Raw genomic sequence first — 25,632 nt, 5'->3', positions numbered from 1 at the left:
GGCATTGGAAACAGTTGCCCAAGGTTACTGCCTACCTTTCCTACGTATACCTCAGAGTCATCCACCGGGGATCAGCTCTCAGAAAGCTCCAGATCCGCTCCTCTTGCAGGAAATTTTAGACCTGCTAGAGAAAGGTGCCATAGAACCGGTACCTGTAGCGGAGAGGAACAAGGGCTGGTATTCCCCTTACTTTCTCATTCCGAAGAAAGACGGAGGACTGAGACCCATCTTGGACTTGCGAGAATTGAACAAATTCCTCAGGAAAGACAAATTCAAGATGGTCACTCTTTCTCAGATCCTCCAGGCCCTTCAGTTCCAGGACTGGTTGGTATCTCTGGACCTTCAGGACGCTTATTTCCATGTGCCTATCCATCTCAAACACAGTAAATACCTGAGGTTCGCAATTGGCAACTCTCACTATCAATTTCGAGTGCTGCCATTTGGGCTGACCGCCGCCCCGAGGGTCTTCACCAAGTTAATGTCGGTAGTGGCGGCAAGTCTAAGGAGGGAAGGGATTCACGTCTACCCCTACCTGGACGATTGGTTGATCAGGGCTGTTTCTTCGGAACAAGCTCAGATCCAGCTAAATCACGTGTGCCACTTCCTTCACAGACTGGGCTTCTCCCTCAATTTAAAGAAGTCACAAATGATACCATCTCAGAGATTCCAGTTCATAGGAGCGATCCTGGACACTTCTCTGGGAAAAGCCTCGCCACCAGAGGTGAGGGCTCAAGATATTCTACAGATGGTTACCAACATGCCCAACGTCTCCCAGCCTTCGACTATTTGAGGTTGCTAGGCCTCATGGCATCCTGCATTTTCCTAGTGCCAGAGGCTCGCCTGAGAATGCGAACCCTCCAGTGGGCACTGAGGACTCAGTGGTCACAATTCTCAGGGAGAATGACAGATCTTCTTCAGGTTCCCGACAGAGTAGCTCGAGACCTTCAGTGGTGGGCCTGTCAGGAGAACATTCTGAAAGGAGAACAGTTTTGGCAACCCTGGCCAGAGATAACAGTAGTCACGGATGCCTCACTCACGGGGTGGGGAGCCCACGCCAACGACTTAACCATCAGCGGTCATTGGTCTCCATCGGAGTCCAGACTACATATCAACCTGTTAGAGCTGAGAGCCAACAGACTTGCGCTGAAGGCGTTCCTGCCAGCTGTACAAGGGAAGAACGCCCTGATAATGACGGAAAACACGGTGGCCATGCATTACCTCAACAAGAGGAGGCGTAGGATCACTACCCCTGTGCAGAGAGGCGATGCAGCTCTGGTTTTGGGCAATCCAAGAAGGGATCTCTCTATCGGCAGTTCACCTAGGCAGAGAGAAGAACTTGACAGCGGACGCTCTGAGCAGGCAGAGCACAGTCTCCCACGAGCTCAGGAAGTCCTTCAAGAGATCTTCGCCCTTTGGGGAACCCCTCAGGTAGATCTGTTCGCCACCAGCCTCAACAGGAAATGCGACCTGTTCTGCTCAAGGGAATTTCCCCCGAGAGGAGCTCTGGGAGACGCGTTCATAGTGGACTGGGAGTTTCCGCTTCTGTACGCGTTTGCACCGGCCCCTGTCATTCCTCAAATGATCAGGAGGTTGAGAAGATTCCGGAGAACCATGATCCTAATTGCCCCGGATTGGGCCAGGAGAAAGTGGTACCCGGACCTTCTAGACTTGTCCATCTGCCCTCCAATTCGACTTCCACTCAGAGAGAACCTACTCTCACAGAAGGGAGGTCAGGTTCTCCATCCAGACATCAAAACCCTCAACCTTCACGCTTGGCTTCTGAAAGGCTGAGGTACAAGGATTGGGACCTCCCTGATGATGTTATGGAGGTGTTGCTTTCGGCAAGGAGGCCAGCAACAAAGTGTTTATACCGCTGCCGTTGGAACAGATTTTGCAGCTGGTGTAGAGAACAGAATATCGACCCTTTTTCATGTGGTACACCAATGGTTTTGTCCTTCCTACTATATTTGGCGAATTCAGGCCTTCAAGTTGGCACCATTAAGGGCTATCTCGCAGCGCTATCCATCTTTAAGCGCACTGCGGAAGAACCATCCTATTTCAAGTTATCCTTGGTAATACAATTTCTTAAGGGGTTAACCAATGTTTATCCCCCAAGACCATTCCAAGTTCCCCTATGGGATTTAAACTTAGTCCTAACTTTCCTGATGGGCACACCTTTCGAACCACTCCATTCTTGTTTAAGATTCCTTACCCTTAAAACTGTTTTATTAATAGCACTTACATCTGCTAGAAGGGTGAGCGAATTACAAGCTCTTTCTTGTAAACCCCCTCGCACTATCTTTCACAAAGACAAAGTTGTCCTGCAAGTGAAGCCTAATTTCCTCCCAAAGGTGGTTTCTGAATTCCATATCACTCAGAAGATTACCCTACCATCTTTCTATCCTCCTCCTCACCCGGGGAAAGAGGAAGAGAGGTTACACAGGCTAGACCCTAGAAGGGCTTTAAGTTTTTACATCAGTAGACTAGCCAGGATAAGACAGGCAGACCAGCTGTTTGTAGGTTACACTGGTCACAAGTTGGGGTTACCAATAACTAAGCAGACCATTTCCAGATGGATCATCCTAGCCATTCTGGAATGTTATAAATTGGCAGGAAAAGAGCCCCCTCAAAACGTTAGGGCTCATTCGACCAGAGGTATTGCAGCTTCATCGGCCCTCAAAAGAGGTGTGCCAGTTAAAGACATCTGTGCGGCCGCTACATGGTCGTCTGTCCATACCTTTACACGATTTTACATTTTGGATTCCTCCTCCAGTCAAGAGACTAGGTTTGGAAGGGCTGTACTGCATTCTATTCATCAATAGAAGACAGCATAAAGTCAGTACTCCCTCCTCCAATAATAGAATACTGCTATGGGAGCATATCTAAGATGAGGAATACGTCGGAGGACACAATCCCTTCGAAGAACAAGTTACTTCTTACCTTGTAACGTTCTTTCGACGGGATGTTCCTCCGACGTATTCCTCATCGACCCTCCCATCCATCCCCGCAGTTCTACTTCCCTTGTTGTTGCAGCTTACGCTCCTTCAGGGTGATTAGTTTAGTCCAGAAAGTATATTTGTGGGCTACAAAACGGAACTGAGCAACGGGCGCTGCGCGCAGCCTTTATAGCCAGGATGACGTCGACGTCGATACGGCGGCTGTCGAGGGACATCGACTCGAAGGACGTCGACGCGCAGCGCCCTCTAGAGAGAAAAATTTTTCCGAGGCCAGCAGAGCTGGAAGGAGATATCTAAGATGAGGAATACGTCGGAGGAACATCCCGTCGAAAGAACGTTACAAGGTAAGAAGTAACTTGTCCTTCTAGCTCATTGACCAGGAAGGTGTTGTGAGGGGGGGTGTTTAGCCTCACTGTTTGTGGGCCGTAGTTGAGTAGGTGACTGATAATGGAATGGCAGCATGGTCAGACCAGTCAAGTGGGATAGGGTCTACGCGGATGATGTGGGGGGATGATGTGAAGACTAAGTCTATGATGTTGCCTTTGTTGTGCTGTGTTGGAGAGCACAATTTGCTTTAGGTCCATCAAACTGGTTAGTGCGAAAAGCATGCTTAGAGTGTGCGTGTGAATCTGGGATGTTAAAATCTCAAAGAAACTATTAGACTGTGCTTATTTGGCAGAGGGTGAGTACGTTGGAGATGTCGGCAATAAAGGTCACGCCTGTGAGGGGGTCTATATATGAGGTGGAAGGTGATGGATTCCTTGTGCGATAGAGGGAACCAGCAGGCAAGTGTTTCAAATGAGATTGTTGTGGGAGGAGGGATGATGGAGCATGGAGCGTGGCCAATCGCTCTTGTGGCTGATTGCCCTGCCGCCTCCTGACCTTTATGGCAAAGTCAGCTTGTTGGATGAAGTAGCCTTGAGATGGGAGGATGTCAAACATGTTGGGAGGAGGGGGTAAACCATGTTTCAGTGATGAACAGGGCATCAAGGTTGTTCTCCAGCATTGGATCTTTCATGGATTCACATGCTTAGAATATTCCCCGTCGTCAGACCGGGACCCCTCGGTACACACATATAGCCTTTTTCAAAGGAAAACTTTCAACACTTTTGTGTCCTATCTACGTCCTTCTAGGACCCGCCTACGCATGCTCCGCAGGCCGTGCTAGTATAAGAGGCCCGCCCCCGCGGCTCCCCTTCAGATTTCAACCGTCTCCAAAGTAGTGGGATCTCCTCGTGTTGTCCTACTGTTTTGTACTAGGTTGCGTCATTGAATTTCGAGTAATAATGTCCTCTGTGTCAGGTAAAGCGCTGTTCCGTCCATGCGCGACATGCGGTGGGCTCCACACAGTCGGCGAAAACATCGCGCCGAGCGGCCTCGTCGGAACCGCCGGCGAAGAAATCTAGACAGTCGGAAAAAGAGTCGTCTGGAAGTCACTCCACTAGAGACTCCTCGGCAAAGAAATCATCCTCATCAAAAAAGCATGAGAAGGAAAGGAAATCCTCCTCTGGCGATCATCACAGATCGACCACGAGTCGAGAGTCTAGTAAAAGCGGGCACAGTGTGGAGAAGGCGGGACCGCCAAAACCACCTGCGAAGTCTTCGTCGACGGGGATCTAGTCATCGACCGCCTCCCTACCACTTGCACAGTGGGCATCCACCGTCCCGTCGACAATGGCGTCGACTAGGGCCTCGTCGACGGTGATCCTACAGGAGGCCTGGAGGCCTGAAGTCTTTGACCCGACCCCCCCGGAGCCTTTGCTACAAGAACAAGCTACGTTGCTGTCCTCGCAGGACGAGAACGAGAGAGTTGCTGGCCCAGCAGACCTAGGGCTACGAGCGGCTGACAAGTCGTCGACGAGGGCCTCCGTTACACCGGTATCTGCCCCTCTCCTCAATCCTCAATCGGTTTTGTCGTTGGATATTCTGTCCACGCTTCAGTCCTTGTTGCAGTCGTTGGACCAGCGACTACCCCAGGCAAGCCTGCCACAGTCACTCGTCGACGAGCCGGGCCCGTCCCGTCAACCAACGCACCCAAGCACGCCAATCTCAACACTGGCACAGGAGGAAGGTGAGCTGCCAGATTCAGAGTCCGACAGGGGGGCCATGTCGGATATCTCATTATCCCCCTCCAGGGATCCTACCTGGGAGTCCGAGGCGGAGTTGGAAAACCCCAGAAGCCCAACTCACCCGTCCCCTCCGGACGACATCGCGTCATTCCATTCTATGATGGAGAAGGCATGCAAAGAATTTGGTCTGTCCCAAGAAGAACAGAAAAAGGATTGTTTTTTGTTCGACCACATGGGCAAGAGAAGGAGGTCGGTGTTCTCGATACCAATACTGGACCATGTATGGAAAGAGGGGTTGCAGACAATGAGACACCCATTCTCAGAACCAGCAGTGAAAGGACGCCTAGAAAAAAAGTTTAAGGCTCCAGAGTCTACCCCCAACCAAAAGGTTTATCCTCCCAACCAACACCGGACTCGGTGGTGGTGTCGGCGGCAGCAACGAGGAAGGCAAAGGCACAGCACAAGTGCACGACGACTCCTGAGAACGAGGCGAGACGCCAAGATGCCTTTGGCAAGAAAGTGCTCTCCGTGGGAGCGACCACAGTAAAGGCCGCAAACTCTCTGGCAATTGTGGCCAGATACGATAGGGAGATGTGGCACAGATTAGCTCCGCTGCTTGATCATCTTCCAGAAGAACAGAGGAAGGCGGCGATGCTACTGGTCCGAGAGGGTGAGGAAGCCTCAAATCACGCAATAAACATTGCGGTGGATCTCGCTGAGTCAGGCTTCAAGCAAGTCAACAATGGGGTGGTATTGCGTCGACAGTCATGGCTTAAGTGTACCTACTTCAGGCCAGAGGTGCAATACAAGGTCTTAGATATGCCCTTTGTGGTAGACCTTCTTTTCGGCGAGAAGGTGGACGAGGCCCTAAAAGGGATATAAGAAGATTCGGACACGGCACGTTCATTGGGTGCCCTCCAGAGTGGCAGAAGTTACAAGTCTTTTCGTCCCTTTAGAGGGGCTTCAGGTAATTCAAGATTCTCTTCTGGAGACAGATCCTTTGCCAGATCGGCTTACCCCTCCCAGGGATACCGACGTGCCTCACAATCGGCTAACCGTCGACGAAACTTCCAGTCTTCCAGAAAACGACCATCGTACCCATCGTCGTCGAGAGACAAGCAAAATAAAGATCAGCAGTGACATACCACGCACCGTTCTGGGGGGAAGAGTCTCAGCATATGTCGACGATTGGGAAAGGATAACGACGGACCAATGGGTGTTAGACACCATAAGAAACGGACACTCTCTGCAATTCAAACACAACCCTCTGCAAATTCCACCTGCTTTCACCGCTCAGTCCCATATGAAGGTACTGCAACAAGAGGTTACACTCATGTTAGCGAAGGGCGTGATAGAACTAGTTCCAACATCACAGAGAGGTCAAGGAGTCTACTCAAGATACTTCGTCGTAAAAAAGCCGAACGGCAAATGGCGTCCCATTCTAGACTTACGCGATCTCAACAAGTCCTTAAAGAGCCTAAAATTCAAGATGCTCACTCTGCAGGAAGTGATCCGCGCAGTTCAAAAGGGAGATTTCCTGGCGTCCCTGGATTTACAGGACGCGTATTTCCATATTCCAATGTGTCGGAAACACAGGAAATTCCTACGTTTCGTAATAGGGCGAACTCACTACCAATTCACGGTTCTTCCTTTCGGGCTCAAGACCTCCCCCAGAACGTTCACAAAATGCCTGGCTCCAGTGGCTGCCTGGCTAAGGAAGCAAAGCCACCATGTATACCCATACCTCGACGACTGGCTGGTAAGGGGATCCTCCCCAGTGTCGACCAACACAAGTCTACAAACCACCAGGCAGCTTCTACAACGACTAGGATTCGCCATAAACTTTGAGAAATCCTCTCTGCGGCCATCGAGAACGCTGGTATTCTTGGGGGCACAGTTCGAGACTCAGTTAGGGCTGGTGAAACCTTCCCTCGACAGGACCTCAAGACTCATTCAACAAGCGGCCCGGCTACGGCGAAACACCAGGATCTCAGTGAGAAAGTATGTTTCGGTCCTGGGGGCCATGGCATCCTGCATCCATCTGGTGAGAAACTGTCGACTATTCATGAGGCCAGTCCAAGAATTCCTTGCGGACCGATGGACACAGGCTCAGGGATCGTGGTCGGACAGGATAACCGTTGACGACGACAAGCTACGTCGGACCCTCCAGTGGTGGCAGAGTTCCCACAATCTGAGCAACGGTGTGCCCCTACAGGAGCCGGAGTTTCAAAGCACCATAGTTACGGATGCGTCCCTAACCGGATGGGGAGCGCACATGGGTGCTCTCCAAACGCAAGGTCGCTGGTCTCCAACGGAGTCACTCCTACACATACACGTACTGGAACTCAGAGCGGTACGATGGGCTTTGAAGGTGTTCCTACCACACATCAAGAGTTCGCGAGTGCGAATACTGACCGACAATACAACAGCCATGTTTTATCTGAGGAAACAAGGAGGGACACGATCGAGGACTCTTTCCATAGAAGCCCAGAAAACATGGCATTGGGCATCGAAACACGAAATTTCCCTCGTGGCTCATCACCTTCCAGGAGTGAGGAACGGCCAAGCCGACTCCCTCAGCAGAAGCATGGCCCAGCTTGAGGAAAGTGTTCGAGAAATGGGGTCACCCCCCTCTGGACGCCTTCGCGACCAAAGACAACAAGAAATGCGAGCAATTTGCAAGCAGATGGCCCCAAGAGGGATCGGTGGGGGAGGCATTCTCCTTCCCATGGACGGACATGTTCCTCTATGCTTTCCCCCCATTTCCCCTCATACGGAAAACAATACAGTGGATACGCAGATACAATTGCCGGGTGATTCTAGTGACACCATACTGGCCGAGGCAACCGTGGTTCTCAGACCTCCTCCATCGATCGCTGGAACATCCCATAGCGTTTCCGAAAGTCCCGTACCTTCTATCCCGGGACAGAGGCACGGTGTGGCATCACGACCCGGACATTCTCAACCTTACGTCCTGGCTCCTGACTTCAAGGAGTTCGGCGCCTTAGACATTTCAGAGGATTGCCAAAAAATTCTACAGGCGGCTAGAGCCCCTTCTACTAACAAATCTTACTCCTATAAGTGGCGGAGATTCTGTGAATGGTGTAGAGGACAACGGGGCCTACAACCATTGTTGGTGACGCCGGAACAAGTTCTACCTTACCTGCTCCTCTTGGCAGAAAAGGAATTGTCCCCCTCGTCGATAAAGGTACACCTGGCAGCCATCTCGAGGTTCACAAGGAAGAGGCAGTCGTCTCCTCTATTCAGTGACAGACTGGTAAAACACTTCATGCGGGGTTTATTTCGAGCCTTTTCCCCGGTGAAACGTTTTCCCCCCGACGTGGAGCCTCAACACAGTGTTGGCAGGCTTGATGAAACCGCCTTTCGAGCCTATGGCCACGTCCGACATAAAATTCATTTCGTGGAAGTTGGCATTGCTGATAGCTATCACATCAGCCAGATGTATCTCGGAACTACAAGCGCTGGTCGTGGACCCGCCCTACCTAAGATTCTTTAAGGACAAGGTAGTCCTGGCAACTAACCTTATGTTCGTCCCGAAGGTTCCGACGGTATACCACAAACACTCATCCGTGGTTCTGCCTCCTTTCTTCGCCACTCCATCGTCGACAGCAGAAAAAACTCTTCATACCCTGGACGTTAAGAGGGCCCTGAAATTCTACCTACATCGTACACAAGACATCAGGGCTACTCGGCAACTGTTCGTCGCATATGGTCCGTCGACGAGAGGAAAAGCAATCTCTAAACAGGGACTGGCTAGATGGGTCTCGTCGACGATTGCTTTTTGTCACTCTAAGGCCGGAAGGCCACTGCAAGGACATCCTAGAGCTCATTCTACAAGGTCGATGTCCTCCTCAACAGCGTTATGGGCTGGGATCCCGCTGACGGACATATGCCAAGCGGCGGCATGGTCAGTGCCCCACACGTTTACCCGCCACTACTGCCTTGCCAGGCAGCATGCAGACGAGGTGCAGATGGGAAGAGCTGTCCTGCGCCATTTGTTTCAGTAAGGTAAGCTCTTCCCTGTGGAGATTCGGTTATCTACCCTCTTTAGGGCGATATACTTTGTGGGCAATGTTATATGACTTTACTTATCCCTACGGGAGATATGCATTGTGTAGTAGGGTGAGGATATATATTGTTACATTACATTCTCACCGCCATCTCAAGCGTTACTGCTATACAATCTATTCTAAGCATGTGAATCCATGAAAGATCCAATGCTGGAGAAGGGAATAGTTTCTTACCTGTAACTCCATTTCTCCAGCATTGGTATCTTTCATGGATTCACATGCGCCCGCCAACCTCCCCGTATGTAATGTATGTGATAAATGTAACCCTTCCTACTTTGGAGGGGCCGAAATCTGAAGGGGATTCGCGGGGGCGGGCCTCTTATACTAGCACGGCCTGCGGAGCATGCGTAGGCGGGTCCTAGAAGGACGTAGATAGGACACAAAAGTGTTGAAAGTTTTCCTTTGAAAAAGGCTATATATGTGTACCGAGGGGTCCCGGTCTGACGACGGGGAATATTCTAAGCATGTGAATCCATGAAAGATAACAATGCTGGAGAAATGGAGTTACAGGTAAGAAATTATTCCCTTGTGTGAGATGAGGTCAGCGATCTCTGCAGCGAGAGCGACTGATGAGCGAGCATTGATCGGCATGAGAGGGCGTGTGTTCAAACCCTAGTGAGAGTGGGGACGGGCTATGGAGGGAGGAGATACATGGTGATGTCTTTTGGTGAGTAGCAGTAGTAGTGATCAGTTTGTAGGTGAAATGCAGGATAAGCATCTCTGGCCCTTCGTACAAACAGGCATAAATAGGGGATGTCTTTGCCCTTGCTGAGGAAGCCAGCGATGAGAATGGCAAAGGATGATTAGGTGGGTGGAGCAACTGAGTGGCATTGCATGATCATATGACCACCACCAGCCTTTTCAATGCTGTCTGCCTGGAGCTGGCCTAGAGTCCGTAAGTAGAGGATTGGAAGGTGTGAAAACTGGTAGTGGGCGGAGCAACTGAGTGGCAGGGCCTGGACACGTGACAGCAGACAACACATTATGGTCTTGTAATGATTTGTGATTTAGAACGACCGATTGGGAGGTTTCTCTGGAGACATACAGTGAGGTTTAGTAGCCTAGTATTACAGGCAGCCAAGCAGGATGGTTGGCTTCCTCTTCCCTCCTGTAAAGAAACATTTTTGGCAGTACAGGTCTGTTAAGTCAAAATATGGCTCAATACTGACAATAAGTGTAGCTGGCGTAACACTCAACATGCTCTTACAGCCATTCTCACCTGAAGAAATGATCGCTCTACAACCAAACTCAATCCAGAAACATATAAAGAAAAACCCCATTGTAGGACTCTCCTTGACACACTGCCAGTAATTCTGCACATACTAATGGGCATTGACATGCATTGCATCCAGCTGTGGCACAGCCTTAAAGTGTTGCTCCGAACACATCCAGATAGATGGACAAGGTTTAGAGGCGAAGAGGAATAGTGCACCGTTCACATTAAGAAACTGTATGTTGGCACTAGTCAGTTGCACTTCTCAGAGGTTAGGGAGATATTGGGTGTCTCTCCAACTGAGTGGCTGTCAGAGCACGGATGTCGAAAGTTAACTCCAGAATTAATGAAGTTGTGCATGAAAAGGAGCAATCTTCCTGTAATCAGAACTAGTTCAGGACATAACTATCTTTCCCAAAATCACGACTTTTACCTACTATGTATCCCGAATAATCTAGGGAGGATCTCTGTGTTTGCTGTGAAATGGGCAGAGGAATTAGAAGTCCAACTAGGCTGCAGAGACATATACTCTTTTCACTGATCAGTGCGGTCTCTTATAATTTTAAGAATAGTGAAATTCAATAAAAAAATAATACAGCGTATTCATCATACTCCTAGCAAGCTCCAGGCGATGAAGCTGACAGACGCTGGCGGGGGTGTGGGCAACTAGGGAAGACGGATCATCTGTTTTGGTCATGACCCACACTACAGCCGCTGTGAAGCACTGTGCTCACCAGGATTGCACGCATCCAAGGCTCTTCACCAGACCTGTCACTGGTGCTGATGCTATTTCGTGGGGAGGTATTAGACTGGCATGAAGATGCCTATGCCTAGGCAGCTAATACATGTTATGTTGTTCCCTGCTTGGAAAGCCATCCTGACCAAATGGAAGGCGAGCAAACCACAGAGAAGAGAATTGTGGAAAAACCTCTTATCATGGCCTGGGTCCCCAAAATCCGATATACCCAATATGTCACTACCAGTATGCACCCGGGAGCACATTAGGAAATAGATTGGTAGGCATATAGATCCACAAAACTGCAATTTGTACACAACGCATAATATATGGTACCACACAACCCTGTATGTGTAACATATTTCCCTATTCGGAGGTGGTTGACACTACTGCATATTGTGAAATTTGAATTCCAATGTAACGTATATTTTAGATTTACTAGATATGCCTAGACTTTACTGTTCTAGGTTTTATGTTCAGTTCCATTTTCTTTTCTTTTCCAGGTAACTGAATAATAACATGGAAGAAAAAGAACCCCTATGTGTCATCTTCCATGCAAACCACATGGTCAACAACTAGAGGAACACCTAAATCCTTCCAGACCAACATTTCCAGTCCCCTCTCCCTTCCCCTACCAACTTTAAACCTGCCTTCACCACCACATTAAAACTCCTGTGAAGACAGGTGCCCACAAGATTCTATAAATACCAAATGGATTTCTCCTTTAGGGACTGTTAATCTCATAAACATTTCAATTAATTTAATGTGTAACTTCCCTTAGAAGCATAAACCATCAGCCTCAAGGGTCGGATGAAATAGCATCCATTTCTCTGGAGCGACTCTGGTTTTAAGTGTGAGCCACGCCATGCTGCCCTCTTACCCAAGATGTGCTCTTAATTCTTCTCTTCTTATCTTGAACTTCGCTGTTTGGCCATTCATACTTGCCTCCAGCATACAACAATAGGCTCTTGTTGGCAGACATAAGCTCCAACACCTCTTCCTTGTTAGCAGTGGAGTAGAACATTCCATTAGGAGAAAGGGAGTTTGCTCAGAAAAACCTGTGATGATCTTGTCCTGTAGACTGCCCCATAACCACCCTCAGTTGTTTCCTCTTGATCTGCACAGATTGAGGCATGTTCTGGTAGTGTGATTTTAGCATCCCTGAATAAAATATACTTTTGCATCCTGCCCTCATCACCTGTTCATTTTTGTGAAAGTGTGCTCTCGTCAATACATCTGCCAATGATGTTGTCCAGGATAAACCTGGGTTCATCTGGTAGCTGCAAAATGTCTAAACTGCCCTGAAAAAATTCCACTGGAATTTGATCCACCACATGCTTTGGGACCCCACACATTGTGTTGCGATGGCGAGCAATTTCCCACATCCTGTCTTTCCAAGAGTCCATCCAGTTTTATCTCCATTCATTTCTGTCAGGACTACCTGTTGCTCATGGGATTGATCTCACAAAGTAGTAGCCAACGCTTCAAGAGAGTTCTCTGCAGCCAGCAAATGCTTAATGCCATCGGCTGTGCAAACATCTCTGCACTGCCCTAGATTTCTTGTTTCAACTCGCACATTTGTTATAAACCAGACTTGAGGTGAGTCAGGCGGTGCAGACCTGTGCAGTTATCTGCTTTGCTTTTATTTATTTGGTCCTGTGCTTGGAACATTACTTTAATGTTAACATGGGCCCTTCCTGTTTGGATGCGGCTGTTGCTGTAGAGCATTTCAGCATCCCTTACCATCACTAAGGGAAGTGAAGAAAGTAGGTGATTTTGTTATGTATGCTTACCTGTACTCTTAAAAGTATAAACTAAAACACGGCCCCTCTGCACATTGGGGATCAAGCACTCCACTGTGTACTTCACACCAGGGATGACATGCTGCCACCACTCCTGTGCTACTCATCTAGCTTCCGTATGGATGGGAAAAAAAAAGAGCCCAACTCCTGGATGATATTGTTGCAGCTCCAATACGGGATCATCCAGCTGACCTGCACCAGCCCTAATCTCTGCCATCTCATTGGGGGCTGCTACTGTGGTGTAACGATTACCTTCACTTAAGGGACCCCAGAACAGACATGCTCTGCTCCACTATTGCCTCCTCAGTCCTCTGCCACACTCAGCTGACTATTTCACGCAGGCTTTGGAGCTGCACACCTCAGAGGGCCAGTGACGTTCAGAGACCTGCTTATGTTTGTTTATTATTTATATTGCGCTCCGGGTACCCAAAGGCTTAAGGGCGCAGACAACAAAAAACAAACAATACAAACAATTCTTACGTGATTCAAAAAAGCAGGCAGATTATGTATCAACACCAATGTGCAAAACATACGACTGCAAAAGACAGAGGTAAGAGAACCTCCTTGAAACGAATAAATAATCAAATGATCAGATTGCAGCTGGAGGATCCCCTAGGAATGTATCTGCAGAGTCTTAGGAAGGCAGGTAGGGAACTAGTCACACACCCTACTAGGACACAATCCGTATTACCATGCATGCTCCAGTCTTTCAGGTCCATCCTATGGAGGATTTTGAGATCCGATAGTCTGACCATACCCGGCCCAGTTCTGTCTAAGCCAGGCTAGGACTTTAAACCGCAGGGCTTCTTTGGGTTCATGACCATTAACCTTGCTGATGTTAGTAATGATAAAGTTTCTCTGGTCCGAAACAAAATCCTGAGTGCTCGTGTCTTCTATTTTGGGCATCTGACATTTACTAATACACAGGTTCTGGGAGGAGCCGAACTTTGAAAGGGCATTCTTCTGTAGAGGGGGTTTATAGGCCTCTCGGCCTGATTTCTGCGCGGCTGCTATAATGGCGGCAGGTGGTTCCAAAATGGAGTTGACAGTGTTGGGCTTTGTGGTTATGCTACTTTTATTACTGTGCGATGCCAGAACTTCCTTACTAAAGTGGTCCGATTGTGAGGCCTTGTCTAGTAGCTCTTTTTGAAGGTTGATTTGACAGGCCTTATCCAGGTTACCTGTCCGAGTCCCAACACTAAGACAGAAGGATTCATTAGTTTGTGAGGCCATATTCTTGCTCAGTGAGCTTGGATCCACAACCAGTTTGCTTAGTGAGTCCACTAAGAGTCCCAGATCGAAAGGGCTTGTGCATAGCAGCAGCTCCTTAGCAATACTGGCCATGAAATCCGGCCAGCGATCGAGTACAGATTGATCTGGTGGGGGGGAAGAAATCTAGTCTCCTTTTGCGAGACACCAATAGACGACTTGGGGGGGGGGGCGGTCCATGTTATTTCCCTCATGGACAGAGGAGACAGCAGGATTACTAACATACTCCATAGGATACTATTTTCTGGATTTAGGAAACTCCCTGGTACTGCGGGGACTATAGGCAGTTTGGATTCAGATCGCATATTCTGCAATCTTCGTCTTCTCCAGGTACTGAGAGTCATGACCTCCTGTACCCGATCTCTAGTAGGCGAAGAGAGAGCGGTCGCAGGGTCTGCCTGACCCATTTGCATTTCCATTTATCAGACCCCGGTGAGCACTCACAGCCTGTGCTATGTTGGGACTAGCCTAGACCTAAAGGCAGCAAGAAATATTGCTACAACTGTGTTCCGGGACAACCAGATCCTGTGCCACTGCAACGATCCCTCCGAGGGTTTAACCACCGGAGGCCATCCAGAAATGGAGCATTTAGAGCTGTGTGGGTGGTGTTCCAATCCCAACCTCTTGGGAGCTCAGAGAAGTTGTGTTTGCATGGCTTGCTGCTCAGCCTTCTATTTTCATCTGGGTGACCGAGGAGACCTTTCAATATGCCCCATCAAAGCACAGGACATCGTTAGGGTGGTACATTAGATGAAAAAGGCAAAGACATTTCCTGCTAGTTAAAATGTCATGCATCTCTTTAGTTCAGTGATTGGGTGCGGCAAAATATCTGATTTTCAACTAGTAAAGGACTCTAATTGATTGCGTTTATATTCTTTGTTTTTGTATGCTTTCAATGTGTACTGGCATTCCATTCAATATAGTTCGGTTCATCTGCATTGTTTAGTCTAAAGCAACGTGATTAACTTTATTTTTTATTTTAAACAGCTGTTTATCAGACTGATGGACCTATTCAACTGAACAATGGTAATGTCACATTTTATCCGGCACAAACCAATGCTTTTGCTAGAAACACTACGACTTACCTAAACTGCCGTGGGGGTACAGTTAGAGGAGCTACGAGAAGTGGGAGAGCATTAACCAATTCATACCGTTCCCCAAGTGGATACAAAGGTAAGACTTGAAAGTAAATGGCTATGGTCCCATTACAGACTTTGTTTATTTTGATAATTAGCTGTTAATGTTTCCCACTGAAAGAAGATTTGATGGTTATTTTTCACATAGGAGCAGGGCTGAACCGATTTGCAAATTTTCATCTAAAATACTTGCTGCCTCCGGCAATGCCACAGGTGAGCTAAAAAATGGAACACAGTCCAAGAGGGCAATTTTTGACCCCCCCCCCCTAGGTACAGGCTGCTCCTCTGATGAAGCGAAAACATAATAGGTTGCTAACACATCTCATTAAGCAGAGACTGCTTTCCAAGCAAATGCCTGAAATACTTATGCGGTAGGAGGCTACTGAAGAATGAAAGAAAAGGAAATAATGTTTAACTTTCATAATAATGTTAAACACCAGAGAGTATCGCGGTGTGAAAAGGATGATATATTTTAGGGCGGTGGAGCTGCTGTAGTTGTATGCAAAAAGTGCACAGACTGTGGTAAATCCAATTTCTAATCTTGGAATTAAGGAATCCGTTAAGAAATCTAAAATAACCAATTTCCTACCTGTCCGTTTAAAAAAAATAATAATCTCGTAGCTGTCCGGTCATGGCCCCGGTTTAGCAAAGCCGAATTATGGTGTAAGAGTTGAAGGCGCTCTGCTTTCTTTATAAAGGATCCATGTACAGAAATACATAAACAATTTCATTAGTTGTACAGAACTCTTCCAAAATTCACTTCGTCGACGGTTGTCTTAGGTTGGCTCTTTCTTCTGTTAAGAAATATTCTCTTTGCTGCACCGTTCCTTCCATCTTTATGGAACCCCCAAACTTGTTGCTTTTATTTTTCAATCTGACCTGTTAGGCAGAAACCTGTGCAGTTCCCTTTGGGAACACTGCAAAAGATTTAGGACTACAGGTGGTGGCAGTAAACCCACTTGGTAGCAGTCTGCACCACACAGATTCACTGTTGGTAGCTGTGGCTGAGCAGTCAGACTTCTCTCAAGAAGAGTTAGGCAGTATGTAAAGTATACAAAATAGGCACTCAGATACAGTGGCACAAGCAAACACGGACAAGAGCTTTGGTATCAAACGGTATATAATTATTTATTTAAGAAGACACACTTATAGACACACTCCAGCACTAATTATTGTAAACCACTTCAAAAAAACACTGTTACTATTACTATGTACTCCTCAAATTCCCTATCAGGCAAGTCTTAGTTAACACCACTTATTTCCAGACAGAGGTGAGCGCTTAACTAAAGATGGCACTCTGATAAGTTAACGAATTGGGAGGGAAAAGGCAGAGATATTGGAAAGCACACAACACACAGACTTTGTGTGTCCAGGATCACAGAGTCAAAAAGTCTTGCAAATAGTTTTTAAAGAAGGAAGTGAACTTTTAGAAAAGATTAGTTAGGGTGTCCCATGCTAAAGAGGATCGCGAGCCGAGGGCTAAAACTACCTCGTACAATCGGTTGCAAGGGAAGCCGGGCGGAACACAGTACCTTAAGTGGAAAGGATCCTCCAGCGGGGGCAGATGTTGCACTGCCAGGGATGAGGCCAGCCGTGTAGTTACCCAGCCACAGGGTACAACCCTTTGTTCGCGGTTGCAGTAAAACCGTGGTATTCCGGCTACCAAAGTGCTTGGCACAGGTAGGGCGGCCACGAGAGGTTCCAGGGAGCGAAAAAGGAAGACAAACTGGTTATCCCCACCAGTCAAAGGAAGAAGACTACCCGGATTGGAGATCTCCTCTGTCGTTGGGAGTGAAGAGTCGGTTCAGCAGGGCTCCACCGGCGGTGTCGTCGTTGCAGGTCGGCTCAGCAGCTCCCTCGTCGGATTCTTAGGTCCTGTGGCGACTTCTGAAGAACCAGTCCCAAAGACTCTGCTTTTATGCAGCAAACCCCCATTCATTCAGCCTAGCTGACACTCAAACATGCTAAGTGGTGAGCGGGGCGGCTCACCACTTGGGCCAATCACACCAGAGTGCGACATGAGTTGGCAAGGCAACTCGGTCCAGGGTGCCTAAACCCCCTCCCACACCCCCTGTGGTACCCAGACAGAATGGCACCACTTTGGAGGGCTTCTGTGTAGACGCCCGCCAAAAGTGGAACAAAGGGCTCAACTTTGGGTTAGAGTCACAGAAGCGAACACATACGCCATTTTAGAACCGAGTTTCGGCAAAAACTACCAACCGGAGAATTATTATTAAATAAATAAACCGGGGGTATGTTCGACGCTATGGTAAAAAGTATTAGCCTCGAACAATGGGAAAATCCCATAGAGAAATATTCGCGGTCGAATATAAAGTAGTATCCACTGCCCCCAGCCAAAACTCGATCAGGGGGGGGCGGAGACGTGCCCCCTCGAACAACAGACCCCGGGGAAATCGAATTGCCCCCACCAGTACGTCCACAATAAGATGGTTTGTACTGGTTCTGTTCAGAATTTAAGACTAGTAAAGTCAATGGTGACTTTACATGCCCTGGGAGACAGTAGTCAGTCCCAGGGTATGGAGTCTGTTTGGGGGCCACGATGACACCCCTGTGTTACGGCACTGAGGGTGCTGTGTAACACACATCACAAAAACACATGAAGCCCTGTGGAGTAAAAGACCCCATAGCCCATTAAACACACTCAAATCATGTCCAGGAGTGAGGGTAAAAGAGTCTCACTCTTGGCAGGATAAAAAAATAAACCCAAGAAATCCAGCAAAGCTGCTGGGGGACTCACTAGGTTAGGAAATTCAGCCTAAACAGAGAATTCTCCCTAGCACCTGTTCTTTTTGCAGTGCAGTGAAGCATTAAGCTTCACTGTACTGGCCTTTGCTCACATATTATTGGGAAACTGATATGTCCTTAAGGCTACCGGTACTTGGAAACAGTGTTTCCCTTAGTCTTGTAACTATGTTGCTACTTGTGGTTACTTTTGTATCACATGTGGTAACTTTTTATCATTGCACACAGCAGCTTGCACTGCAGTGCAATGGGGTTCATTTTTGTTTGCCCTAGACTAACGCTCAAAGGATTTTTTGGTTACTTTAGAGGTGCTTAAAAGATGGGCTGGTGTCAGCAGTGACTTTTCCCCACTTTTTGGGGAATTATATTGTAGCTTAACCACTTCTATCGCGTGTGGCTACTTACTGTGGCTACTGGTCAAACATGGCCGTGCCACGAGGTTTTTCGCCCATTCTTTTTGCATCTTGTTGTTTAGCCTTCTTCCCGGCCTCAGAGGCCAGAAAGAACCTTATAAGGACTTCCAGTGCCCGGGAAAGCAGCAGCTTTTGGCGGGCTACTGGAGGGCTTTGTGTGTTTGCAAGCAGGATGTGGGCTGGGTCAGTCTGACCCTAATACACATCCTGGTTTCTTTGTGTCTGAGTGGTATGCATGAGTTTTCCCGCCAGTGGTCCTGATTGGACCACTGTGGTGTGTGTGTGTGTGGGCTAGTTCTGCCATTGGCTGGTGGGAGTTTCGACTTTTACCTGGCTTTTAGGATGAGAAGAGGGCCCCTGCATGCATTTCGCAGAGATCCTGGAAGAACCTGAAGGAGCCAAGAATCCGTCCAGCTGAGAAGACCCACAAAGAAACCTGTAACATGTCTGAAGGAGGCCTGGAAAACCAACTTCTGCTGCAGTCATGGTGGCGCCCTGTCTGTCTCGTGATCTTCAGTAGGCCTGTGAAAGTGCTACGACTCCAGGAGTGAAGGGACCATCCATTCCCGAAGCCTACTCGGTGCCCAGCACAAAAACCACCTTTGGAAGTGCCCGGTAATCATCCTGTGGCTGACCAGCTTTGTTTCTGGGCTACCGGGTTATATTTGTTGCCGTCTTTGTTGCCGTCTGTGAAATTTCAGCGTCCTAGCACCAAGGGGGCCGACCGCGGCTACTGAGTCCTACTGCATTGCTGTGCGCAGCGTGCACGGTCCGAAAACTGCTTTTCTGACCCGCCTCCAGTCCGTAGAAAGGGTGCTGCATCGTTTTTCTGCATTTCTTTATCAAGAGTCCTTGCACCAGCAAAAGATCCTAACCGGAGAATCACGCGAACCTGTGAAAATCGAGGACCGCGGAATTCGGCGGGATAAGCAAGCCAGGAAACCCTTCCTTTTTGTTCTGGAAAGATTGAGGGGGGGGGAGTTACTGAGCTTTTAACATACCCCTACACTCCCATTATAAGTCAATGGACTTGTAATATCCTTTATTCTAAACCTATTGGCTTTGCTAGTACTTGCTTTGGCAAGATTATAACTGTTGGGGGTAATTTTGGACACTTGTCTATATTGAACCCTGGCTCTAAGAATCCATCACTGGACCCCAGAGACCCTACCTACATTTTCTCCTGCCTCCTGAGTTGTGCCTTTGTATCCTGAACAATAGGGCACAAGGCCCCAGGCAACTTAGGGTTGGACAATATTAGTTAGGGACCATCTCGGTGGACCTTTTTGTGTGATACTCACCTATTCATTCCCTTGAAGGAGTATTTTTGATTTGTATTATGCACTTGAACCTGTGACTGTATATATGTATTTTAGTTTGATGGTATTGGTTGTAAGTCTACCTGTTTGCATTCATTTTTCTTAGTGTATTTGGCCATAATTAAATAACTGTATTTTTATACATCCTGTCTAAGTGTAATTTGTGTCTCCCATTGTGTGACCTCATTGTGGACCCTTTACACTCTCACCCTTCTGAAGAACTTAGCCCAGACCGCCTGTCACTGATACCTTAAACTGATTTGGCTACAGCTTCCCAGAGTTGTCCCTGTCACAATATAGGTTGGCCTTCTATACATCTGTCCACCAGGCCAGATGTATAGGAAATCAGTCTTAACACCTTCCCATCCACGTCTTTCAAATAGCTTCTTCAAAACCAATTCCCTCTAAGTGTATATCTCACAAGAAAAGGTTTTTTGAAGGGATTGGTTCCTCCGAGGTATTACACATCTATGACAGGTAATCACCACAGCTGTGCTGCTTTGGAAAATTTTCGGCTCCTGCGTCGATGACGTTGATGTGCTGTCCTCGAGGGCCTCCGTCGGGCCGACGTCACCGGATGTCATAAGTAGGACGCACGACACCCGTAGCCTCAGTACGGTTTTTTCCGCGAACGTGTTTGCCTCGGAGATCTCGGCGTGCCTCGGTTCTTCTGATATCTATCGGCACTTCGACCTTGGTTTATGAAATTATCATGTTGTCGTCTTCTTCTACCCCGTGGTCAGGATTCAAGAAGTGTTGGGACTGCAGTTCCAAGATGTCACTTACGGACCTGCACGACGTCAGCCTCTGGTGCCTCGGCGAGGACTTCGCCACCGATGACTGTGACGAATGCCAGTCTTTGATGTCAAAGGCCTTGCGTGAGCGAAAGAAGCTGTCGGTAGGTAGGGTTTCCAAGTCCCGAAAGTCAAACTCCGCTGGGCTTTTGACCGACTATTCGAGGGCCGAAACTCTGCATCGTCGGCGTAAGTCCAGGGGGGGTCTCGGTCCCGGAGTGGTTCCCGCCATTCCTCTGCCTCCTCGAGGCATTCGCGGAAGCGCCGTCACTGGTCGCCTTCCCTGTCCTCATCCGAGGACTCTGCCGGACGGTGGGTTGCTTGTCCCAACAAGCATTTCTCTCCTGCAGAATGGGATGCATTTCATACAGAGATGATGGCGATTTTCCAATCGCAGGGCTCCAGTCCGTCTGCGCCTTCGAAAGAAGCCGGCAGGGAACATGCTAGGACCACCGTTCGCACGCCTTTGGGCTCTGGCGGTTGGCGCGATCACCGGGAATCTTAGAGGTCCCGGTCGGACAAGGTGGATCGCTGTTGCCATGCCCGCTCCATGTCCCGGTTCTCGACGCGCCCTCGAGACAGGTAAAGCCTGTGAGGTCTTCTAAGAAGACGTCGACGCCATCGGCGCCATGTCCGTCAAGGGACTCTATCGAGGCTCAGCCTCCGAGGAAGTCATCGACGCCATCGGCGCAGAGGCAGTCGAAGGACATGCTCGGGGCACCGCCCTCGAGGTCTGTGTCGAAGCCATCAGCGCCACGCTCGACGTCGGCGTTGATTTTGGACGCTTTACCGGAGGTACCCCGTGCATCGGTATAAACTCAGAGGAAGGCCCTGAAGAAGTCAGTGAGGCTTGTATTTGAACCTTTTTCTGTGCCCTCATCCAGGGATTTGTTCCAGTCTCTGGATTACATCTCTGAGGTGGATGAAGGGTCTGAGGAAGGTTTGGTGCCTGATGGGGTTCCTGATGACTTGTTATCTGGTCATAGCCAGTTTGAAGACCTGCGTCAGCCTTTGCACGATGCCAGTGGTCTTGATACTTCCCAGGAGGTTGAGTTTGGCAGGCCTGAGCCTGGTACGTATGCTGAATCTTCGTACAGGCGACACATGTTGAGGGTGACGGAGTACTTGGGGTGGTCTGCGCAACCAGTGGATTTTCTGCAGGATGACCTGACAGATATCCTTGACTAAGGTCCACGCACTGAGCCGGTGCTGCCATTTCATATGGCTTTACAGAGGAGCTTGGCGGCGGCTTGGACTGCTCTTGGGTCTCCCGGCAGTGAGCAAGTCATTGCCGAAAAAATACCGTCCAGCCAGTAGTGACCCCTACTACTTGAGGACGCACCCCACTCCGGAGAGTTTGGTGGTGCAGGCGGCTACGGCCCCGGCAAAGCAGGCGTCGTACCCTACCATCCCTCCTGATAGGGACGACAAACATTTTGATGGCTGAGCGAAGAAAGTGTTTTCTTCAGGGGGTATGGCTTTACAGGCAGCCAAATGTGTGTGTACCTTAGTACGTTTCACTCACATTCTGTGGAATTGTGTTTCTTTGGCGGCTGAACATATTCCCGAAGGGGAGGAACGTGATAGTTTTCTTGCCCTCGTTCAGGATGGCAACGATGCCATGTGTGAATACGTTCAGTCGGGGCTATACATGGCAGACTGTGTCAGCCGGTCCATGGCGGTGAGCACTGTGATGCGCAGATTTGCATGGTTTTGGAAGTCGGGGTTTGCTCCTGACGTACAAGCCCGGCCTCTCAACATGCCCTTTGATGGTGTCAGTCTTTTTGTCAGCAAGGCTGACGAGACCCTTGAGAGGTTGCAGACCTCAAAGGATGCAGCAAAGTCGTTGAGCGCTGCAGTTTGCCAACCTCTGCCTTTTCATCCTAGGGGACAGCAATGGAGGGGAGGTTCCTTTCGATACTATGCTTCCTTTCGATACTACGCTTCCTTTCGATACTACGCTTCCTTTGGTAGATCGAGGGGAGCTGCGAGTCAAAGGGGCCACCGTAGGAGTACCAGAGGTGGAAAACAAGGTACTCGAGGTGCCAAGGCCGCTTGGGCAGTTGGCTCTTTGTCCTCAGGCACTGCCGCAGCCGCTTCAGCTCAGTCATGAGGCCATGTCCCATGGTTCGCCGTTTGGGGGGGGAGGCTGGCGCAGCATCTTGTAGAATGGCCTGCCATTACTTCAGATGTGTGGGTTCTGGAGATCATAGCCCACGGCTACTGTCTTCCTTTCCGGCAGAGGCCTCACGACAATCCACCAGGGAATCTCTCTTTGAAGAGTCCGGATCCGCTCCTTGTGCAGGAAATCAAATCCCTGCTGGAGAAAGGCGCCATAGAACTGGTGCCAGTAGCGGAGGGGAACAAGGGATGGTATTCCCCATATTTTTTTGATCCCTAAAAAAGATGGGGGATTGAGACACATCATGACTTGCGTGGTTTGAACAAGCTCCTCAGAAAGGACAAGTTCAAGATGGTTACTCTCTCTCAAGTCCTCCAGGCCCTTTAACTTCAGGAGTGGTTGGTGTCTCTCGACATAAAGGACGCTTAATTTCATGTGCCGATTCATCCCAAGCACAAGAAGAACCTGAGGTTCGTGGTTGGCGACTCGCACTTTCAGTTTCGGGTCCTGCCGTTCGGATTGACCTCTGCCCTGAGGGTCTTCACCAAGCTCATGGTGGTGGCAGCATTTTTCAGGAAAGGGGGGATTCACATCTACCCCTAACTGGACGATTGGTTGATCAGGGCGCGCTCTCCCGAGCAAGTCCTGGATCATCGGTCAGTCACCTGCCACTCCCTTCACAAGCTGAGCTTCTCCCTCAACTTAAAGAAGTCCCACTTGACACCTACCCAGCGGCTCCAGTACATCGGTGCAGTGCTCAACACGTCCCTGGGGCTGTTTTCCACCCCACGTGAGGGCTCATCACATTCTGTAGATGGTGAACAAGTTTCAACATGCCCAGAGTCTCCTGGCGTTAGAGTTCTTGAGGTTGCTCGGCCTCATGGCATCCTGCATTCTCCTGGTGCCAGAGGCCAGGCTGTGGATGAGATCTCTGCAGTGGGCTCTCAAGATGCAGTGGTCAGTCCTCCGGCAGGATGTCTGATCCCGTTGAGGTGCCACCCTCGGTCGCCCAGGATCTTCTGTGGTGGGCTGTCGCAGGCAATCTGATAAAGGGGGATCCATTTTGGCTACCCTGGCCGGAGGTGACTATCGTGACGGATGCATCCCTCATGGAATGGGGAGCTCATGCCAACGAGTTGACAGTCAACGGTTGTTGGTCTCTGTCGGAGTCCAGACTCCATATCAATCTGTTGGAACTGAGGACTGTCAGGCTAGCCCTGAAGGCTTTTCTGCCATCTGTGCGGGGGAAGACTGTCCTGATTCTGATGGACAATACAGTGGCCATGCACTACCTCAACAAAAAGGGGGTGGGGGGCAGGGTCTCGCCCTCTGTGCAGAGAGGCGATGCAGCTCTGGTTCTGGGCCATCCAGCAGCTCTGGTTCTGGGCCATCCAGCAGGAAATTTCGATCTCGGCAGCTCATCCTGCCGGAGACGAAAACGCGGTGGTGGACTCTGAGCAGGCAGAGCACGGTCTCTCATGAGCGGATCGCACACGCGGCTGGCGGCCATTTTGTCGGTGAGGCAGTGGAACTTCATCAGGCTCCGGTTCGAAGGGTGAAGGTGATCCAGGTCTAATTTTTGGATATTCTGATTGCAGACGGATTAATCTGCACGCCCATGCCTGGTTTGTGAATTTTACTCCAGATTTGGGACTTCTACGTCGAGTGAAAGCTAGAAGAAGGGCTAATATGGCTGGGTCTGCTAAGCCCACTTCATTTTCTCAGCTTAATTTTTGGGACACCTACACCCTTGTGTCTTGCAGCAGCAAGGGGACACAGTGCTTATTCATCCCTTTCATCATCAGGACGCTGTGGCTTCCTCTTTGCCCCCTTCATCATCAAGGTGGACTGCTACAGTGAAGATTTTCATGTTGGTGTGCTTCTGTCTTCTCTTCGATTTCTTTGGTGCTGGAGGCAGCCTCAGGTGAGCTGAGGGCAGGATACCACCACCTCTCGCCCAGGTTGGACTGGTGCTGTGCCTGGGTGGGGTGTGCAATCCATGTGGAGGTGGTGGGTGGCTGAGTTGCGGCCCTCAGGACCCGAGGTGGGGGTGCCTGTGCGCTCAAGCCCATGAGTGACGATCTGGACGGTGGGGGCGCGGCAGCCGCGCAGCTTCCCCAGGACGGGGGTCACGCAGCAGCTCATCGGCAGGCCGTTCAGCCCCCGGCGCTTCCAGTGCAACAACCAGTGGCGGCTCCGCAGCTGCCCCCTCAAGTTCAAGTAGGTGGTCTAGCTCCTGGGCCTCAGGGGCCACCGGCAGTACAGATTGCTGCCCAGCCAGGACCTCCCATCATGGCTCAGGCACGAGCCCAGGCGGCCCTGCAGCCCATCCCCGAATTTGATGCGTCTGGCCCACCATCCAGCATGGAGCCCCGGTGGAGGAGGTGGGTTGGTCGCCTCGACATGTATTTCAGGGCGGCTCAGGTGATGGACGATGACAGCAGGGTGGCTTCGATGCTGTACTCCGCGGGGCCTGCGGTCCAGGAAATTTTTGAGTCCCTCGCTCCAGCGGATGCCACCTACGATGCGGCCAAGGGAGTACTCCAGGCCCACTTTCTACCCCTCGCCAATGTGGACTATGAAAGATTTGTGATGTTATCGGCCAAACAAAAGGGCGATGAGACACTGGACACCTTTTATGGTCGCCTGCGCCGCCTCCCCCTGGGCTGTGCGTGGGGGGACGCAGAGGACATGATGCGCACGATGCTGATTCAAGCGTGCTCCTCCGGCAAACTCAGGAGGCAGGTCCTGAGAGAGCCGGGTATTACTCTGCCCCGCATTCTGGAACTGGGCCGGTGCCATGAGGTGGCGGAGGCTCGGGCAAGCAAGATGGAGGCGGGGTCCTGCTCAATAAAGTCGGAGGAGGCGTGTGCCGTGGAGGCAGAAGAGTGAGAAGGCCTGGTGGGGATCCCGTGACAGAGCTGGGAGAGCGGGGGAATCGTGTCCGA

At 49.7% G+C, this 25,632-nt stretch overlaps 1 protein-coding gene across 13 annotated transcripts in view; it reads left to right on the top strand.

Moving 5' to 3' along the window:
* The window catches only part of CAPRIN2 (caprin family member 2), a 2,777,496-nt gene that overhangs the window by 2,196,858 nt on the left and 555,006 nt on the right, over positions 1–25,632 (top strand). For 10 of the 13 annotated variants that reach the window (XM_069628538.1, XM_069628546.1, XM_069628537.1 and 7 more), the window contains one exon: positions 15,125–15,310. The exons of the other annotated variants lie outside the window; for them this stretch is intronic. In XM_069628538.1, the coding sequence (XP_069484639.1) occupies positions 15,125–15,310 (186 nt within the window). The remainder of the gene's footprint in view (positions 1–15,124; positions 15,311–25,632) is intronic. 13 annotated transcript variants of the gene reach the window in all.

The sequence above is a fragment of the Ambystoma mexicanum genome, chromosome 12 (assembly GCF_040938575.1).
Source record: "Ambystoma mexicanum isolate Mex_15411 chromosome 12, UKY_AmexF1_1, whole genome shotgun sequence".
NCBI lineage: Eukaryota > Metazoa > Chordata > Amphibia > Caudata > Ambystomatidae > Ambystoma > Ambystoma mexicanum.
This window is presented reverse-complemented; position numbering and strand designations above follow the sequence as displayed.